General features: G+C 36.9%; 1 protein-coding gene across 3 annotated transcripts in view; it reads right to left on the bottom strand.

The window, feature by feature from the left end:
• MAP4K3 (mitogen-activated protein kinase kinase kinase kinase 3) overlaps nucleotides 1–18087 on the bottom strand; it is a 65389-nt gene that overhangs the window by 24522 nt on the left and 22780 nt on the right. For 2 of the 3 annotated variants that reach the window (XM_058019369.1, XM_058019371.1), the window contains exons 9-18: nucleotides 17361–17492; nucleotides 16998–17060; nucleotides 16835–16916; nucleotides 16611–16721; nucleotides 12574–12649; nucleotides 11566–11624; nucleotides 8981–9043; nucleotides 1586–1644; nucleotides 404–442; nucleotides 65–118 (exon numbers count right to left, since the gene is read on the bottom strand). In XM_058019369.1, coding sequence (XP_057875352.1) covers nucleotides 65–118; nucleotides 404–442; nucleotides 1586–1644; nucleotides 8981–9043; nucleotides 11566–11624; nucleotides 12574–12649; nucleotides 16611–16721; nucleotides 16835–16916; nucleotides 16998–17060; nucleotides 17361–17492 — 738 coding nt within the window. The remainder of the gene's footprint in view (nucleotides 1–64; nucleotides 119–403; nucleotides 443–1585; nucleotides 1645–8980; nucleotides 9044–11565; nucleotides 11625–12573; nucleotides 12650–16610; nucleotides 16722–16834; nucleotides 16917–16997; nucleotides 17061–17360; nucleotides 17493–18087) is intronic. The other variant, XM_058019372.1, reaches the window with a different exon arrangement.

The following is an 18087-nucleotide window of genomic DNA, read 5'->3' as shown; positions in this document are numbered from 1 at the left end:
TTTTTTTTAAAATACTCATCTATTCAAGAATCTGACTTTATTTATTTTTACAAGAAGGACTTACTGTTTAGAATCATCGTCTGCATCATCATCATCTTCTAAATGTGCCACATGCCCCCTAAGAAAATGAACAAAGTACTATGGTTGAGTGAGTTGTATTAAAATTACCTTGACTGTTGTGAAAGATTCTGAGCTCAAAATCTACCTCTTGTATAGAATTTTACTGCCTTTTTAAAAATTGTTATTGTTCTTTAAAGTACAGCTGCAATCTAGACAACTATGCCTCTCTCACAGGCTCTCAGCAAGCACAGGGACAAACAAGAAGCAGTTGGGACAGACAAAAAAAATCAATGCATTAATTACTTTTGAAACACACACGAGAGGAAAAAAGAAACAGAATTACCGCTGATGTAGTTCTTCTTCAACTGATTTTAAGAGACTCCTTCAGCATTAAATAAGAACAAGAACATGATTTAATTGTGGTACACAAGCATGATTATCAAAAGCACAAAAGCACCTATGATTCTTTCAGTAAATAATTCAAAGTATGTTATTTCAGCTGGCTTTCAGAATATTCATCCAGTATCCATACAAAAACCAACACAGCTGCAAATTTTTAAAATTTATTGTTCACACAACACCCTTCTATGTGTGTTTATTAATGTATTGCCATTAAGTGCAATGGTCCCTTTTCCTCTTACTGTAAAACAAGGACTGTATTACTTTAATCCAATTTCAAAGAAATCTATAAGAAAATCATAATACTAAACATAATAAACAGACTGTCAAGTATGAAACTACTTTTGGGATAAATTAATTCTTCCCCGGTTAATTTTTTGTAACATTCTGGACTTCATACTCATGTTTTTGTCTGAAAACACAGAGAAGAATCACAGGACTAAGGAACAAGAGGATTTCAAAAATTATCAGTACTGATTTTTTCCCATTAAAGACTATGCAAAAATAGCATGCTCTATGCTTAGGTTTTCTGCATTTTTAGTATGATTTAATTTAGCAAATCAAAAATAGGCATCCTAATTTTGGCATGCATAAATGTAATTAAGTAATTGTGTGCAAAGGGAAAATTACATGGAGAATTATTTCATATGATTAATACATCAAGATGATTAAAGGTATAAGCATGAAGTTTAAGGGCTTGCTAAGAAAAGTAAGTTTTATTTTTTAAAGCATCTATAACTGCATGTTCTAGTGGCCTTCAAGATAAAGAAGGGCATGAAGTAATGTCAAAGAGCAGCACTGGCAGTTCCCAGATGGGGTAAAATTGTGCTCTGTGGGGCCTATCAGGCAGAATATTCCATAAACAAGAGACCAAGATAACAGCTCTTAAAAGGAAGCCTATACCACCACAAAGACAATATGGTCAATACACCCTCACATACTGCAAAGTGCTGCAATTCTGTATCATTAGAGTTACTATTATTTTAGAAACAAATAAAATGATTTTGGAATTTTAACTGATAGAAACAAGTTTGACTTATTTTACTACATCCATTTCAGCTAATGAGTCTTTATATTAAAATAGTCTTGAAAGAATTGAAGACAGAAAATGCAGTTGCTTACTCACTTATTTGCACCCAAAAAGTAGCCACACTGAGGACCATGACCATATTCTAGCTGTAGATCCTAAAACATAAGAGAATGAATCTTTTAAGATAAACAGGTGAGCAACCAACACACACCCTGTGCCATGCTGCTGTTATCCCCTCTGCAACACCTGAGATACCAAATAAGCTGAATTCTCTGGCCTTCCTGCCCCCTAACACCACTGCACCCAAAAATCTCCTCTCTGCCAGTTTGCTCCACCTGTAATTACTTTTAACTCTGACCTTTGCCCCTTCCTTGCACACAAGAGATTCTCTGCTCAAATAAAGTCAGCTGCATAAAAGTGAAAAAAAAAAACCCCAACAAAACTAACATAACAGTAAGAGAAAAAAAATTCAAGACTTTGCAATCTACCAAATTCCATAGGAAACCCAGCTACCCCTCACTGGAACATTTAGTAGTCATTTCAGAAGGGGAGTCACTCTGGCAGGGAGCCTGAAATCCTTTAGCACATGAAAACATTTAAAAAATAAGCAGAGAGGACAGTAAGTGTTTTCATTACTCTGGTTATACCAATATGTGTATATGTTAGGAAGACCTTTTCTTTGGAAAAAAAAGCCAAAACAGAATTAACAAAGTCAAATGCTCCAGCAGTCATGGAGTGCAGGCTACACAGAAAAAGATGTGCTAATAGGCCTTCAACACTATTTTTAAATAAAAACCATAATGGTATAAATATTTAATGCATTAATGGAATACAGGAACCCCACTGAAGCACAATCAAATCTATAACTGCTGGGAGAATACTGCTATAATTGCAGTCTATTTTTTTCTTCAGGTGGATCACAACAGGAGAAATATGAGCATAAATTTGCTCCCAAAATAGTGAGTGTATTCACCAGGAGAAACAAATTATTGATCGCCTAAATTAGTGATAAATGGAGCTACACTCTTCCTTCTCAGGAAACATTTTAAAGGTCTCCCAAACACTTTCTGTTGAAAAGGCCCCTTTCAGCTGCAACCCATATCAAAAAGTGTCACCCGTCAGCAAGAGGCCCAGATATCCAAGCTTTAAGAGGAATAAATCTGGATTAGATGGGGCTGATCTTTCAAAAGGGCATTTTTAAAAATCAGAGGAAAAGTCTCACACCAGATTTGCCAGTCTTCCAAGCTGATGAAGTAGAAACCACTGCAGCCCTCAGTTCCAGGCTGAAGGGCAATCACATTAATACAAAGCTGTAAATATTGTTTTTTGCTTGCCAAGGAGTTTCAGGTTGTTTACTGCACCCTTTAGTCTGCCCTGCAAAGCTAAGTAGTAGTTTGCACATGGGTGTGTCTACCACAGCTGTCAGTAGCATTTGGTTGCTTCAGTGACTCTGTGTATTTTCCCAACACAAGTGAAATACTGTGGAAAAAACACTATGTAACTGATAATTACTTGAGGTAAAAGAATGTATAGATCAGAGGGCTGAATAAAAATTGCAAATGCAAGCCTGGTGCTGGCATTTCCTGACCATGGAGAGACTGACTTTTCAATCTCTGAATCAACTTTATTATACATCTTGATTCTACAATTAAATGATCTCCCCACACCACCAAACTCCATCTGTGTCTATTGATCTGACTCCTCATCACCAGTGGATATTCTACAATCCACCAGCAAGAAACAAATTCAACTTTCTTTGCTCCAAGTACTTCTATTACTTCTAAGCAATCTCAGGAACTTCCACCTGCAAGCACAGATATTTTGAGGATTCAGGCTCTAGAGCAGAAAAACACAGGACTGGAAACATAAGGAGTCACCACAGTCATGAGCAAATAGGTTACACAGGTTATGTGAGTCCCTGTAAGAGAACAAAGACTGGGAAATTGTTGAGAAAAGTAACCCTGGAACAGTGGGGTTACTGAGAGGTGACAGAAATCGGAGATTTTCACCTTGAAGAGACAAGCCCTCAGTGTTGCAAAATGCTGGGCAGACCCAAAATCTCTGTCCATCTGAATTTACACACAGTAAATGTATGGATACAGATAGATACACTGTACAGCAATGACAAGGAAAATATTAAGAGAAAATAAATAAATTCACCTAAAACAAAAGGAGCCCTCCTCTGCTGTCAGACCTTTTAAGAGTTACTAGAATTTTCCTTATCAAAGATGACATCTGCCAGAATTATTTATGCCTAAATGCTTTAAAGGGCAAAATCTATCTTTTGGTTCCATTTACTGTTGTGTAGGATAAATTTGACTATGATTTTAATTGGATATGTATGTTCTTCCTAATCCCTTTAAATACTGCTGGTTTTCTCTCCAAAGCTAGGGTCAAGTACTCCATTACCAGAGAAATTTCTCCTTTTGATCTCTTGATAAATATTGAGAGCTGGAAAGGTTTTAAAAATGAAATACATTTTTCTTCTACCTTCTATTTCAAATACACACAGAATTTATAATTATATATTAACTAAAACTATTCTACCTACATATTTGATACAAAAGCATTCATAAAACTGCATGTATCCAGCAAAGCCTCCAGTGAGCTGTTACACTGCACCAGAACACGCAGTAGAAATAGATTTCTTTAAAGCCACACATAAAGATATCAAATCTTCTAAGTTATGGATTTCTACTGGGAAGAACACATTAGCATTAATTACTAATTTATGCCAAGTTACCCATCATCTTCATCAATCTACATTAATATTGTCACTTAACACACATACATAAATGCTGGTTAGTTAACTCAAATTCTCTGATTTTAGATCAGACAAAAGTGACACTGAATAAATCTGAGTGACTAGACAGATATATTACAATAGATCTTGAGATCTACAGCCAGCAGCAATGAGAACAGGTCTATGATCTTGGTATTGAATCAAAGATGCAACCCCAGGTTACCAACAGCTCATTCCTGAAACAACTCACCCACGTGCAAGACCAGAGTGCTCTTTGCTGGTAGGGATTGCTTTGGAAAAAAGGTAATACAGGGAATAATCACCAGTTCTCCTCAACAGCTTAGACAACATTAAAGGAAGTGCCATGTAGAAAGCTACATCATACCCTTAGATAAATCACATGTGCAAAGTAAGCAATGACTAAAAAGAGTATTAAAAACAGTACAGAGATTTCCACAAAATATTTGATGGTAAGGCCATGTAATGAAAAAAATTCCCAAGGAATAATCAAATCTACAATAGCTTCTGTGGCTTAAGTCTAAAAACCTGCTATTTAATGTCTGCAGAATTTCACTGTAAGCTAACTGCTACTGTATCTTTAACAGTCTTATCATCCTAATTTGTTCTATAGGGCTGGGCTGTCCTGGAAATCTGTTTTTCAGTGTTCAGGCCTTCAAAAACAAAATGTATACAGCAAACCAGGTATTCACAGTTACTTCCTACATTTGCTATTCTTGAAATCTAACAAGACCAATCAAAGTGGCAAAATTAAGACTTGAAATATACAAAATGCTGTGGGAGTAACCCTGAATTTCAAAGAATACAAATCACCTTTGGACTACTAATATATTAAGTAAGAAGGCACATACACATCTCTATCTCAGTAAAATGACAAAGCAATTCCTATCTCATTGCTTCATCAAAGACGAAGTTAATTTTTAAAAGAGCCTAGCACTACCTATGGCATATTCTATATTTTAATGTCTTTATTTCAATAAAAAGTGCATTCTTGAATTTCTCTGGATAGCCTAATGCATCAGAAAAACCAAACTGAATGTATTTTTTTTGGAACAGGCTAAATATAATTCTTCCCTGGTGGCTGAGTGAGGTTTTACTGTGCATTACTGCTACACAACCACTGTTCCCCTCTTCCTTTGTATTTCAGTTCTCCATGCATTTTGTCTGTGAACATCCCCTTGCCTCCTAGCAGTAAAACTGAGCATCTAATTTTCTTAATTACTTTTTTCCAAGCAGAAAATACCCAAAACATACAGGGGAGGAAAACAAAAAGTGCAAAAACCACTGGTACTTTTCCAGCATTTCCACTTATTTTCTTCTGATCCAAGAAGCATGCTCCATTTCACTACCTAAAGCTGGAAAAGGTATGAAGACTCTCTGAAATCCAATACTGCTAGCTGCAATATGTTTTTAGAGCTAAGTTAGCTAAAGTAGGACAGGAGTCTTCATGGCTTGCAGCAAAGAAAAAGCATATGTATGTATGTGTAGTGAGGAGAAAAATTACTTAAATTAAAGAAAAATGCTCCTGGGTAAGGTTCTCTGTTATCTATGTCAATCTCTTTAGTTCAGTCATTTCCTACCAATATTTTTGCTCTTCTGCCACAACTAATTAAAAATCACTATGAGAAACAGTAAAAATAGCTATGAGAAACATTACATTCCTAAAAGTAACTGCTACCAACATGATCACAAATTATTAAACCCAGAGCATATCTGTGAGGCAAAAGAAAACAAAAAACAACTATGACAGAAGTATTTCAATAGGACCAAATGTATAAATGCACCTGGCAAGGACAACAGTGCAAACAGCAGGGGAGCTGCAAACCTCTGAATTCTTTGCTAAAGGAGTCCTAAATGAATGTTACACTTGTAACAACTGAAAACAATTACAGGTTGGAACCTGAGATAGCAAAGCCAAGTTTTATTCAACTCTTCTGTCACTTTAACAGTAGAATTCCACACTTTTTACTGTGTGTTATATCCTTCAGGTTAAATTACCCCAGGCCCCCGGTTTAAACAGAAGTCAGCCAGAGATCACCAGGGGTTCCTTCCTACTTCATCTTTTGTATGAACCAGAATTATTTTTCAGCTCACTACAATTGGGAAGAAAAATGCTTTGCCACAGAATTTCACTGTAGACCAGGATAAGCTATATGAAAATATTTTCATTTGGTTCAATGTGACATTTTGTTTCGAGTCAGAAAAACAATAAGCTTTTGTGACTCGGGTTCAATAGCATAGGTTAAAAATGTCCCAGAAAAAGGAGCACATATTTTTAAAGGTGACTTGGATTTAGACCATTTCCTGAGCTCACTGCAAATGCAATGCTCAGCTCTGCAAATTATTTGAGCTAGGATCCAAACAACTGCTTTTAAAATATACAGAAAGATGGTGAAAAGATCTACCTTATGAAAAGTCTAATGTGCACATAAGACTAAGAAGACAAAATAGGAACATGAAGAACTCTAAATGACAGCAAGTAGCATGTGCAAAAAAATCTCAAAAGATGGAAGGTACCCAAGAAAGTTTCTGAGAAACTTGTTGCCTAGTTGCAGAAGAACGAAAAATATCTATCCTGAAAGAGAGAAGAGCCTGTATCTAGAGTAAAATAGTCTGTTATTTATTCAGCTATGAATCAAAGGAGTATATTTGTATAAGATGAAAGAGAAGCACTATCCCGTCCTTTCTGATTGCAATTTGCATTAAGGGATACTGGGGATTGGATCCAAAATGTTCCCTGCAAACAAGACCTGTACTCAATTTCTCCATTCTTTTGGCAGATCCAGGTAGGTGCCTCAGAAAAGCACAGGCAGAAGGAAGGGAAGAAGAAAAAGAGAGAAATTATTTTTAAGGGTAGCCACATCATAGGCATCAAATGTTTGAAATGTAATATGCACAAACTGCCATTAAGATCAATCCAGCTGTACAAAATCCTGTACAACTTTGCTTTCAACATCAACTGTATGTGGCCCAAAATACACCTCCATCTATGGGAATTTTTTAAAATTATTTTAGCTCTACAACGGAGTTGTTACTTACAAGGTATTTTATAAAACCAGTACAACAGCAGAGAAAGAGCCCCACAGTAGTAGGTGATACATCATGCTTCTGAAAAAGTGTAATTGTTTCCTCTTGATAACATTTGAAAAACTCACATACCACTTCTCAATGAACAGATCTGAAACCAATACTGTCAGAGCAGGAGTGGGGGAAGGAGACAGAGAGAGAATCTCTGATTAATGCATCCTACAGAAGAATGAACCAACTAGTAATTATCTCCTCTAGGGGTTAGATCTTACTGAAGAATCTCACAAATAGGTGATGCACTACCATCAACTTTAAATTCTCCACTTTGATTCAAAATGAGCACAGGAGGATGTGAAGAAAGCAGTGAAACAGAGAAAGTGCTGTTGAGTGACTTTAAAAACACACCTCACGATTGTGACAACAACATTACTTGGTAAGTTTTAGAATAGTCACAAATTTTGAAGAGAATATTGAGCAGCATGAAGTAGAAGAAGGAGGGCAAAGGACAGTCCACTTATGAGACATGTTCTTATTCTGCTCTTAGATCCACAGATACCAGACTAGCAAGATACATGACATCACTGAAAATAGCCTTAAACAAAAAAAAAAAAAAAATTAAGAAGTGTTAAACTGCAAAGAGTAAACCAAAAGCAAACCAAACTGAAAAGCCAAAACTACACTCTCAAAACAAGAGGAACTGCACAGGATGGGAGTGCTGCCACCAGGTAGGGAAATCTAAGTTACTCATCTCAAAACAATTTGTGAAACATTCTTATAAGGAAGCAATACACAAATTTCTTTCCAAGAAAGGCAAAGACAGTCTAAGCTTTCACTAACTATGTTTCTGGCAGATTCAAGTCACACCAGGCCAAGAGATGTTGTAACAAACAAACAAAAAAACCCTAAGAACAAAAAACATCACAAAAACCCCAAGACATTCTCAAATACCCCAGCCTCCCATCTTCCTCTCAGTGCACTTATATTAAACATCTCACAAATCCAAGAAAGTTAGCAGATTATGCTCTTAATTTACTACAGAATGTTTCTTCCTTTTTCTCAACAGTCTGTGTTTAATTACATAAAGAGTAGAGAAATAAGAAAACTTACTTCCTAGAGTAATTTCCACAGTGTGATGCTAACAAACCAAATTTTTTACCAGCGCAACAACAGAAAATTTGGACAATTTATCAGACTTTAAATGATGTCAAATGCCATTGAAAACAGTTATGAGGCCAGTTTTTGTTATTTCTATTAAGTGTATATTCATTTTGCAACACAATTACCATGTGGAGAATTTACAGATTTACATAATTTTATAGTCTTGCATGGGATCATTAAAAAAAACAACCCTACCAGATAGAAATACAAAGAAAATGTTTCTTCTATGTTCAATCACCCTTCAAAAACCTAACAAATTACACACAGTATGGCAGTAAAGAAATTACAATGAATGCATAACACTGAGCCCCTTCTAACAGAGTGATTCAAGTAAATATGAGTACAGGTTAAATACTGTCAATGCTGCAGATAATAAGAATTTCTTTCTACACTACAGAAATACACATACAGACTAATAATTACATTTAATGATTTTTACAGATGAAAACAGCACTACTACAACAACAGGACAAAACATGAACTTTGAAAAAGGAAAACAAAGACAAAACTAACACTGACAAAGAAAGGTATAAGACGAAAAATACCAGGTTAGATCTCGCAGTGTAGTATATGTCTTCTGAATTGTCCAAAAAATCGCTACTGTCAGGCTGTTCATTAGATAGAGATCAAGAAAAGCAAATTATTTATATTGTGACTGAAAGCCAGATGCACATAAAGGTAATTTTTCTTGCTAAAAAAAAAGAGATACTGAAAGTTAGTTGGTTGAAATTCAAAACCATGTTAAGACAGTTCTCGCAATGGAGGTAAAACACAGCTAAGGAATGGTCACATCATCAAATACCAAAATGATGAATTACTGTTCATCAGCTGAGCTGTGGTAATGTGTGACAAACTGTCCCAGCAAGAGTCCAGTTCAACATCTCAGTGCAGCACTGACAGTAACTTCTCATGCTGCAGGGGTCCAGGGCTTTGTCCACTCACACACATAAGTAACTGAGTGTAAGTTTAAGCCTGCTTAGTGAGACAGAAGCAAAAGCATCAAAACTGCTTCAGTGAAAACAGATCCACACTGTTACTGCTGGAGGAAGAGACAGTAATCTCCTGCTCCCATTTCCATTTCAAAGACTTCCTCTGCCAGAGTGGGCAGATTGTTACAAACTTCTCCCACGGGCTGGTTTGTGCTGAGGCTCTAAGCTAATGCTTTCATTCTTTGAATAGGTCAATTGCAATTTGCCATGCCAATTTAAATTGTCCACTAGTTCTTCAGCTAATCAATAAATTATGTTTTTAATTTGGCCTCTAGACCCAACATCACATTGATATCAGGTCTGCAATCTTCTTTCTGACATAAAGCATGGAGCAGTAAATTTTCCTCTTCAGAAAGATTCAAACTAACAGTTACAGGTGTTCTGCATAGACAGGGAGATGAGGCAAGTTCCTTGGACAGGTTTCACATGTGCAACATCTGACCAGAACAAACAACGCTAAGACATTTTCTTATCGCAGAATTCATCTGGATGGTTGCAGTCCCTTCACCAAGCAGCAAGAACTTCTGAGATTCCAAAGTACAAAGGTCCTGATTCCTAACACACAGTGTAGGAAAAGGCTCAATTCCTCCCTTCCAACAACACCTGTCAAACAACTGCTCTCAAAAGCTGTGCTTTCTAGCCCTTAGAAAATCTCTCTTCAGTTTAGCAAGTCAAATTCCTAAGGTGCAATAAAAGCATCACTGCTCCATGGAGTTATCCACTGTATCATCAGTGACTGATAAAAAGAAAGAAATGGGAAAAGTATTTTTAAAACTTCAAGCTCTCCACTAACATCTTTTTACAATTATAACTCTGTGTGTGTATAAATAAAACTCTTAATGAGCAAAACCATGACAGTTTCAACTATACAATGCTTCCAATTGTATTTTCTTTACAACAGGGAAGCAAAGACAAAACACCTTCGAATCAGTTCAAAAATAATTTTGAGTTAAATGATGGGTTTCTAGTGGAAGCACTGCCTTCATTATCATACTTAATAAAAACTTACATAACCAGGGCTCCTAAATAATGCTGCTCTGCAGTTATGCCAAGGTTTAAGTAACACATCTGAAATACTTGTCTAAATCCTATGTCATTTGGTAAGCTGCTCTCCTCCATCTCAAACAGGCACTAGAAACTAAGGCTCCCTGTCCAGCCAGTTCTGAGGACAAGCAAGATTAAATACAACCTCTTACACCCAGAGTCTGCTGACCCACTACCAAAGGGCAAAGCACTTGGAAGGATTATGTCAGTACAACCACAGAGCACCACAAGGAAGTCTGTGTCAGAAATCCAACTCACATGTGGTTTGTAGACTACAGAAGTACATTCCTAAGTACACACCCTTCCAAAAACCAACTCTGAGCAAAGTCAGTGTCCCTCCCACATATTTACTAAGTCAACTTTTTCTCCTTAACACCTGCCTTAGAAAAACAGAGAGAACACATAAGTCTGCAGCGAGGAAGCAAAGGAATGTCTTTTTATCTTGAAGAAATTGCCCAAGTGCACAAATGTGGAAAGCAACAGTCTCCATAGAAGAGAGGAAGCTACTGCAATTGTGAGACTGCACAGAGACCTCTTCCCTCACAGCCTGAGTTCTCACACCCCTTGTACTGATGGGTCCACAGGAGAAAACCATTGGCAACACACCTTGACAGAAAATAGCTGCCACACTCAGCATGGCTCAGCTGCAATGCAGGGCCACAGAAAGATTATTCACAGAGGAAAGTCTTTTAAAATGCATCATATCTCCTCCCCAAGCTCTCAATTTTATTATTTCCATTGTCAATACAAGAACAAAGGGGAGAAAGAGATGAGTACACAGAGGAATTCTACAATTAAAAAAAATAACTCTGCTAATAAAAGAGAATGGTATACTGGGCAGTGAGGGATAAAGGATAGAGGAAAGCTGCAACACAGCTTAGCACATAAAGCACACCTGGCAGAAACTACAAATAAGGATGCTTGCTACCTATAGTGAATGCAATGGCACAAAAATCCCACTATGTTAGAACTTGTCAGTAAAATCACTAAGTTCAGTACTACCAAGGAAACATGCTACACATCTTGGATTTCTCCTCCCCCACAGATATTTGCAGGGATTAATGCGCAGTGCACAGCCCATGCTGCTTGTTACTCACAAATTCATGATGTGGCTCTGTCTCTTTCCTCAATGGTGGATCAAACTTTACTTGGCCAACTAAAGAGGAGAAAAGGAAAACAAGAAGTTGGACTCCAGTTAGAAAAGACTTAGCTCCAAAGGCTAACAAAAAGAAAAATTCAGTTTAATGAATGCATCACATCCCCACTGACAGAAACTTGTGACACATGGACATACCAAACTTGTGACTGCTAGAAAACCTAATGGGCACAGAAAGTACTCTTTTAATCACAAAGGCAGCCCAATCAGCATTTGCCTCAACTTCTCATTAGAAGGAACAGGAAAACCACTGAGCAAAGTGTCCTCTTCAGAGGGGCAATACAGCTGTACTTTACAGAAAAAACTATCCATGATGTGAATTCACTGTTGGAACTGTTCTTCTGAGAGACTCCCTAGCACTAAACAGTGCTGAATGAAGCTGGGTGAAAATTAACCACATCCTCCAGGACAACTCTTTGGCAGGACTTGCTGAACACTCCTACTCTCGATTTTACCTCAAGAAAAGACAGCTAAAGCTCTAAGTATTTAATTCAAGCAAAATAATTACTACAACCTGGGGAACGGAGTCTGCTTTTAATGTCCAATGATCAACATCGTCCCTTCCTGACCTCTGTGTGATTGCTTAAATTCAAAAGCAAATCCAAGATGCTAAATTAAGGAAAAAAGAATAATCCTTTGCCATTCTGTTACCCAGCTGAATCTGGCATTGGTCTGAATATCTTTCCTGGAGTAACATATAAAACAATGTCAATCAGCTCTCAGAAGAGCTCAGGCTGTGTCTTGTTCAGTTAAGATGAAACAATAATGAACTCTGCTGAAGTGCTGACAAAAGGTATAAAAATATTTTACACATCTTACGTCCTTAAGTGAAACAGTCTAAGCTTTTATTTTCACTAAAAATGTTTCTATGTATGTCAGATACCCAAAACACCAGCTGAAATAATATCAATGATTATATACATCATATTGTCACATTACACATGCTTACAGTTTATTTCAGAGCGTGTCTTTTCTTCTCTCCCATTTCTACTTGTTGAATGAATTCTGTGAGGCACAACAAGAGGCTAGAAGGGAAAAATTAAATATTTAATACCAAAATATATTCACTTATTCACTTGAAACCTTGTATTGTGTAACACTTTTTAGCAGGTTTCTTTAGCATAACATAAAAAAAAATCAAGTGAAAGCTAAATGTAAAGATTGTATGCATTTTTTAATATATTAAGTTAGAATTATTTAGAGACATTTCAACTGTTGAGTGCTTTCAGTATAAGGGATTTTAGAACACTGCATTTGAGCAAGTAAAGCTAATGCTGGCCAGCTTTTCTCTTTGCTCACATAGCATTTTCTGTTTTCACCATTCAGTTTAAGGGTATTGTTAGTTTTTAAAATAAGCAGTAAGACAAAATCTGACTTACTGGCAGATTTCATTCCATGAGATACTTAAATAATTTTCCCAGCTTTTAACATAAACTGATTTCTAAAATGTCATCAGTTAGGTTATTTAAGCAGATGAGAAATCTACCACAGGTTTTCAAAGCTGACTAGAAAGGAGTATTTCTGGTACTCCAGTGCTGAGTGGCAAGAGATAGCAAAATTTCTACAAATTCACCTTCATATTTATATTCCACTTCTATTTTTTCCCTGAACTCCCATTTACTTCTCTACAGGATTAAGCGTTCTGCACTTTAAAACCTGGCTTTCTTTTTTTGCCTCTGTTGGATTTTCCCTCTTCTTTCTACATTCACCACTGCAAGCTCCCTTAGAAATGTGGGGGCATTCTGCACCCTTGGTCACTGCCTCAGGCTCCATGGTGAGCATCTTTGCATGTGAATCACCCTTTTGTTGCTAATACTATTGTTGCTGTACTTTCACAGAGTCATGAATAGCTCAGAGACTCTATTTATTCCCAAAATACAATCTGCAAACATGATTTCCCTTCTCCCCTTTTCAACACACACTACTTCCTTGATTCCTGTTAGGAGGCAACACATGTACATGGTGTTTCACCTCCCATTTTTGTTCACTTTGCTCTTCCTTGAAACTGCAGAGATTTACAGACTGTGGATGTGTATTTTCTCCACTCTCACCAGCAGTTTTTTTGTTTTTTTTTTTTTTGTTTCTCACAGCTTGTGTCAATCTTTCCACAGTTCCATTTTGTCTATTGTGTACTCTTTGGGCTTTGAAAATGGTCAGCTACAGCATGTCAAGGTTTGATCTGATACCATGTCCTGAAAGGTTGCTCATTTATAATCTTTCATTAAGAGGCACTGTCTGGTCATGTCTGATGTGTGTGCATCTGCAATTCCAGTGCCAGGAGCCCAGCTGGAGCAGGGCTAGGAGGTATTTTCACCTTTGCAGCAATACTGTGTGAGCACTTGCACCCTGACACAGATGCCTGTGTTGCACTACAGACAGAGCCTGTCCTCCTATCATCTTCTCCATGACCACAGAATTACATTCAGGATCAAATCTTCATCCCTCAGTCATGAGGACAAAGTCCTCAAGTCACCTTGAAATACCTGCATTGACAACAGGCTGATACAAACACCTGACATCTGAGCTGTGAGAACAAAGGAATGTAGGTTAACTTCCTGACACAGATGCCATTTGGGCACAATTTTCATCATGGTACAGATCTCAAAAGCATTTTATCCCCAAAATTTGTAGTGTGCTAGGCATAAAACATAAGCACCTTCCTTTTTGCAACCTTTTTAGCTAATATCACATTCATCCTGGGAATCACAGTCATAGAAATAGGGAGAACAGGCAATTGCCAACATCTCCTAGGCCCAGGGTATCAAAGCAGCAATACTGCCCATGGCTGAATGGGAAATTAAGTGAAGCCCTCCATGACCTGGGGTAGGGAAAAATACTGGAAATGCCAGTTTCAGATACAGTTGCTAAATGAACAACAGCTGCATGAACAGAAGAACCTTTTTAATTATACCCAAATAATGGGATGGGCTTTAGTTTTCACACATTAAACACTTCACCTTTGAGTTTTGAATTATTTAAAAATGTAGCATGATACTCCTCAAAGTGGTGGCAAATTCAGATGTACTTCACAGCTCTGCAGACTATCCTAGCAGTAACAGATTGCATCACCCTAAAAGCAGCACAGGCCAAGTAAAGACCTGTAACCACAGTGGGCAGCAGACCTGCCTTCAAAGACCACTGACAGACAGAAAAGCTCTCTCATCTCCAAAAAAGAAAAAACAAATCACCAAAAAACTTCAAAACATAAACACCACCACCCAAAAAAATCCATAGCTGTAAACAAATTGGGGAGTAGGTTTGAAGCTTTCAATTCTCAACAGTGTTTTGGATATGTTATGCTGTACCACATTTTGTCACTTTTGAATTTTGATGGATGCGTTCAGGCAATTGTGACAAGCAAAGGACTGGCCAATCCCTAAATTAACATCTCCAGCTGTCTCTGTGAGCAGGTGAGTTTTGAAGAATGGTAAAATGTGCATAAAAGATGCATATACACTTCTTACTTCATTTGTTTTTATTATCAGAAAGACCACAATGCCAAGATTGCCCTGCCTATCATCTGAAATACAAAACTTGCTGAGCTTCTCCTCAGAAAAGGCACAGCTTTTCTCCTGATACCACACTTCATTATGGGATAGTTGATAAATCATACAGCAGACAACAGAAGAGTCTACTTTATGCTAACTCACAAGAGACATATGAGAGTGAACACTAATTTTTAAGCTAAGAAACACCTCTTAAAGGGCCTCACAGCTCTCACTCATCACTGAGCAGAGAGAGAACTAAAGGACAGTAAAGAGCTTATGGTGAGAAGATCCAAGTTACTCAGTCAAACTCCATGGGGAATCAGACACCTTTCTCTTAAGTGACCTGAAAGTCAACCACATTATGGAGTTCTTGTTTGTTTGACTTTTAATTTTTTTTAATCAGAAAAACTACTAAATTTTTCTCCCACTCCCACCATGCACATTTGCTTTTGGAAGTACTGACAATTATTTCATCCTTACGTCTTCATCTCTTTCCTCTTTGGAATATGTGTAAGCACTGCACTCCATAACACAAAAAATTATCTATTTCACTTTGGCTTCTTCCCACACTTTTTATTTTAGCTTTTAAGAAAGACTTGGTGAAAGTCAGCTGGTCTTTGCTGTTCAAGTGGGTAAAAGCTCATTTAACTTGTAAAATCTGAAAATTAGTCCCTTAAAGTAGTTGCCTCTTTTAAGCTTCTTTTCAACTGAAGGCATTTTTAGATTAGTTTACCCATTAAAGAGAACCAAAAATATGTAATTAAAGAATCAATGGCATTTGTGTTAAAAGGATTACATTTTTTCTTTAAAAGCAAAGGCCATCAGGGAACTGTAAACATTTGAAAAGTATTCACTAATGTGCAGGGAAGTATGAAGACAGGATGGAGTAAGAGAATATCTATCTCTTTTATTTATTAAACACTTCAGTCCTGTGCTGTTTATCATCTTACATAAGCAGACTACTTTTTCCCAGCTGTTTGAGCAGAAAATCAGAAACTCTTTGATAAAACTGTAGGTGAAATCAAGTTTCAGAGTATTCTAAGATGGAAAAATACAATCTGCAAAATATACACATCAAGCTATTGAACAAAATCAACTACAGGATCATTCGCTTTTACACAGGTTAATGACTCAGTTTTATGAATGCTTTCTTTGCAGATGGAAACATAACTTCACAAAGAAACATACAGCAGAATGCATGACAGAACTCAGGACTGGAGAAGCATATCACATAAATGCTTCAAAATTTTGTTCATTGCTGTTCTTCAACAATTTTGAAACAGTAAAATCTCTTTTTCTTCAATCTTCCCTTCCCAAAAATATAATTATTTTTGCTAAGTGCCTCTATGAGTGAAAGAGCAGCACAACTAAAAGTAAAAGCAACCCCTGAGACAATTCCCAGATCACAAAAAGTTCTGGGGCTCAATAAATCACAATAATTTAGTTTTGCTGGCAAACAAGAACGTATTCTGATTCTATGATTAGAAGATATTCCTACCTCAGGATCATCATCATCAAAATCATGGTAAGTGGAATGATCAGGATTATTCATTTTATCCAGAAGTTCAATGGCAAGACTTCGATTTAATGGCTGGGTAACAAAGGGATGCTGAAAGACAGAGGGAAACACAGAGATTAAAATGATTAAAATTCCAGCCAATCACACTAAGCATATTTTAATTTTATAACTTTAGAAAAGACCCCTCATACATAAATTTATACCTGTAGCAACTTTTCAGCTGTAGGTCTTTTTTTAGGATTTTTTGTAAGTGCCATTTTCACAAAATGATGGAAACTATTGGACCTGTAAAATGAAGTGCTAAACATTAAAATCAGTTTCCAAGTACAGTACATTCACTATCTACTGAAACAAAAAAGCACTTACCATTTCATTTTGTCCTTTAATTTAGGAGGTTGGAAGTTGCTTTTTGTCATTAGAAAAAGTGCTCTGAAAAAAAAGAACAACACCATTTCTGTGGGTATGCTGTAATACATGAGATAAATTATTAAACACTTTATTTAATGGGCAAGAAGAAGCCACATCAGTTTGAGAGACTCAACCAGGACTTTATACATTTATGCACCAGAAGGAGTTGCTACAATTTCTGTCCAATTTCTGTTCGCTCAGAACACTCACGGCCCAGTGCCCTTGCAGTACACCTAAAACCCACAAGCACACACAGACATTTCTTCAAATGGATTATTTAATTAGCTGCATTTACCCGCCAAGCTCTAACCCTTCACTAACCTCATTGGATGTAGGTCAAACATTGGAGGCTGAAGTTCAGCAAGCTCTATTGCAGTTATTCCAACTGCCCACAGATCACACAGTTGGTTATAGCCACCTTTCCTTTCTACTGCAGCAACTTCTGGTGCCATCCTGAACAGTAAGAGACATTTTTAGGTAAACTTCTCACCACAAATCAAACATTCTTTGTACACATAGTATTCTCTTCCTTAAAGCTCTCAATTGATAAGGTCACAGTATATTATAGATACACACACACAAGTGAGTGTCTAAAAAAATATGGAATGTACACCTACAGTTTCCCTCAATTATCTTCTAATGACTAATAGGCAGTTTCTACAATGGCCATTCAGGAGTAAGTGGATGAAATCAATCTGTCTCAGACTAAATACTACTCAACAATCAAAGAGCTGAAGTATAATTATTCAACTACAATAAAACCCACATAATACTCAAATTTACATATTGCCCAGAAAGTGATCCACTGACTTTGAAGAGAAGAATTCTAACAAGAGGAAAAGCAATAAAATATCAGCTTTCTTGTACCCTGAAAACATAAGACTCATTGTCACCTCTGTATACAGCACTCCCTGTTTGTAAAGTCTGTCTCACTCATGTCAGGTAATCTCTTTATGTCAACAAAGTGGTTTCACATTCTCAGGTGGAAAAAATGAACAAACATAACTGGCACATAAATAGGAATACTTAAAGGAAATTATTCACTTGG

This window comes from Melospiza georgiana, chromosome 3, assembly GCF_028018845.1.
Source record: "Melospiza georgiana isolate bMelGeo1 chromosome 3, bMelGeo1.pri, whole genome shotgun sequence".
NCBI lineage: Eukaryota > Metazoa > Chordata > Aves > Passeriformes > Passerellidae > Melospiza > Melospiza georgiana.
Note: the sequence above shows the minus strand (reverse complement) of the source record. Positions and strands in the feature narration are given on the sequence as shown.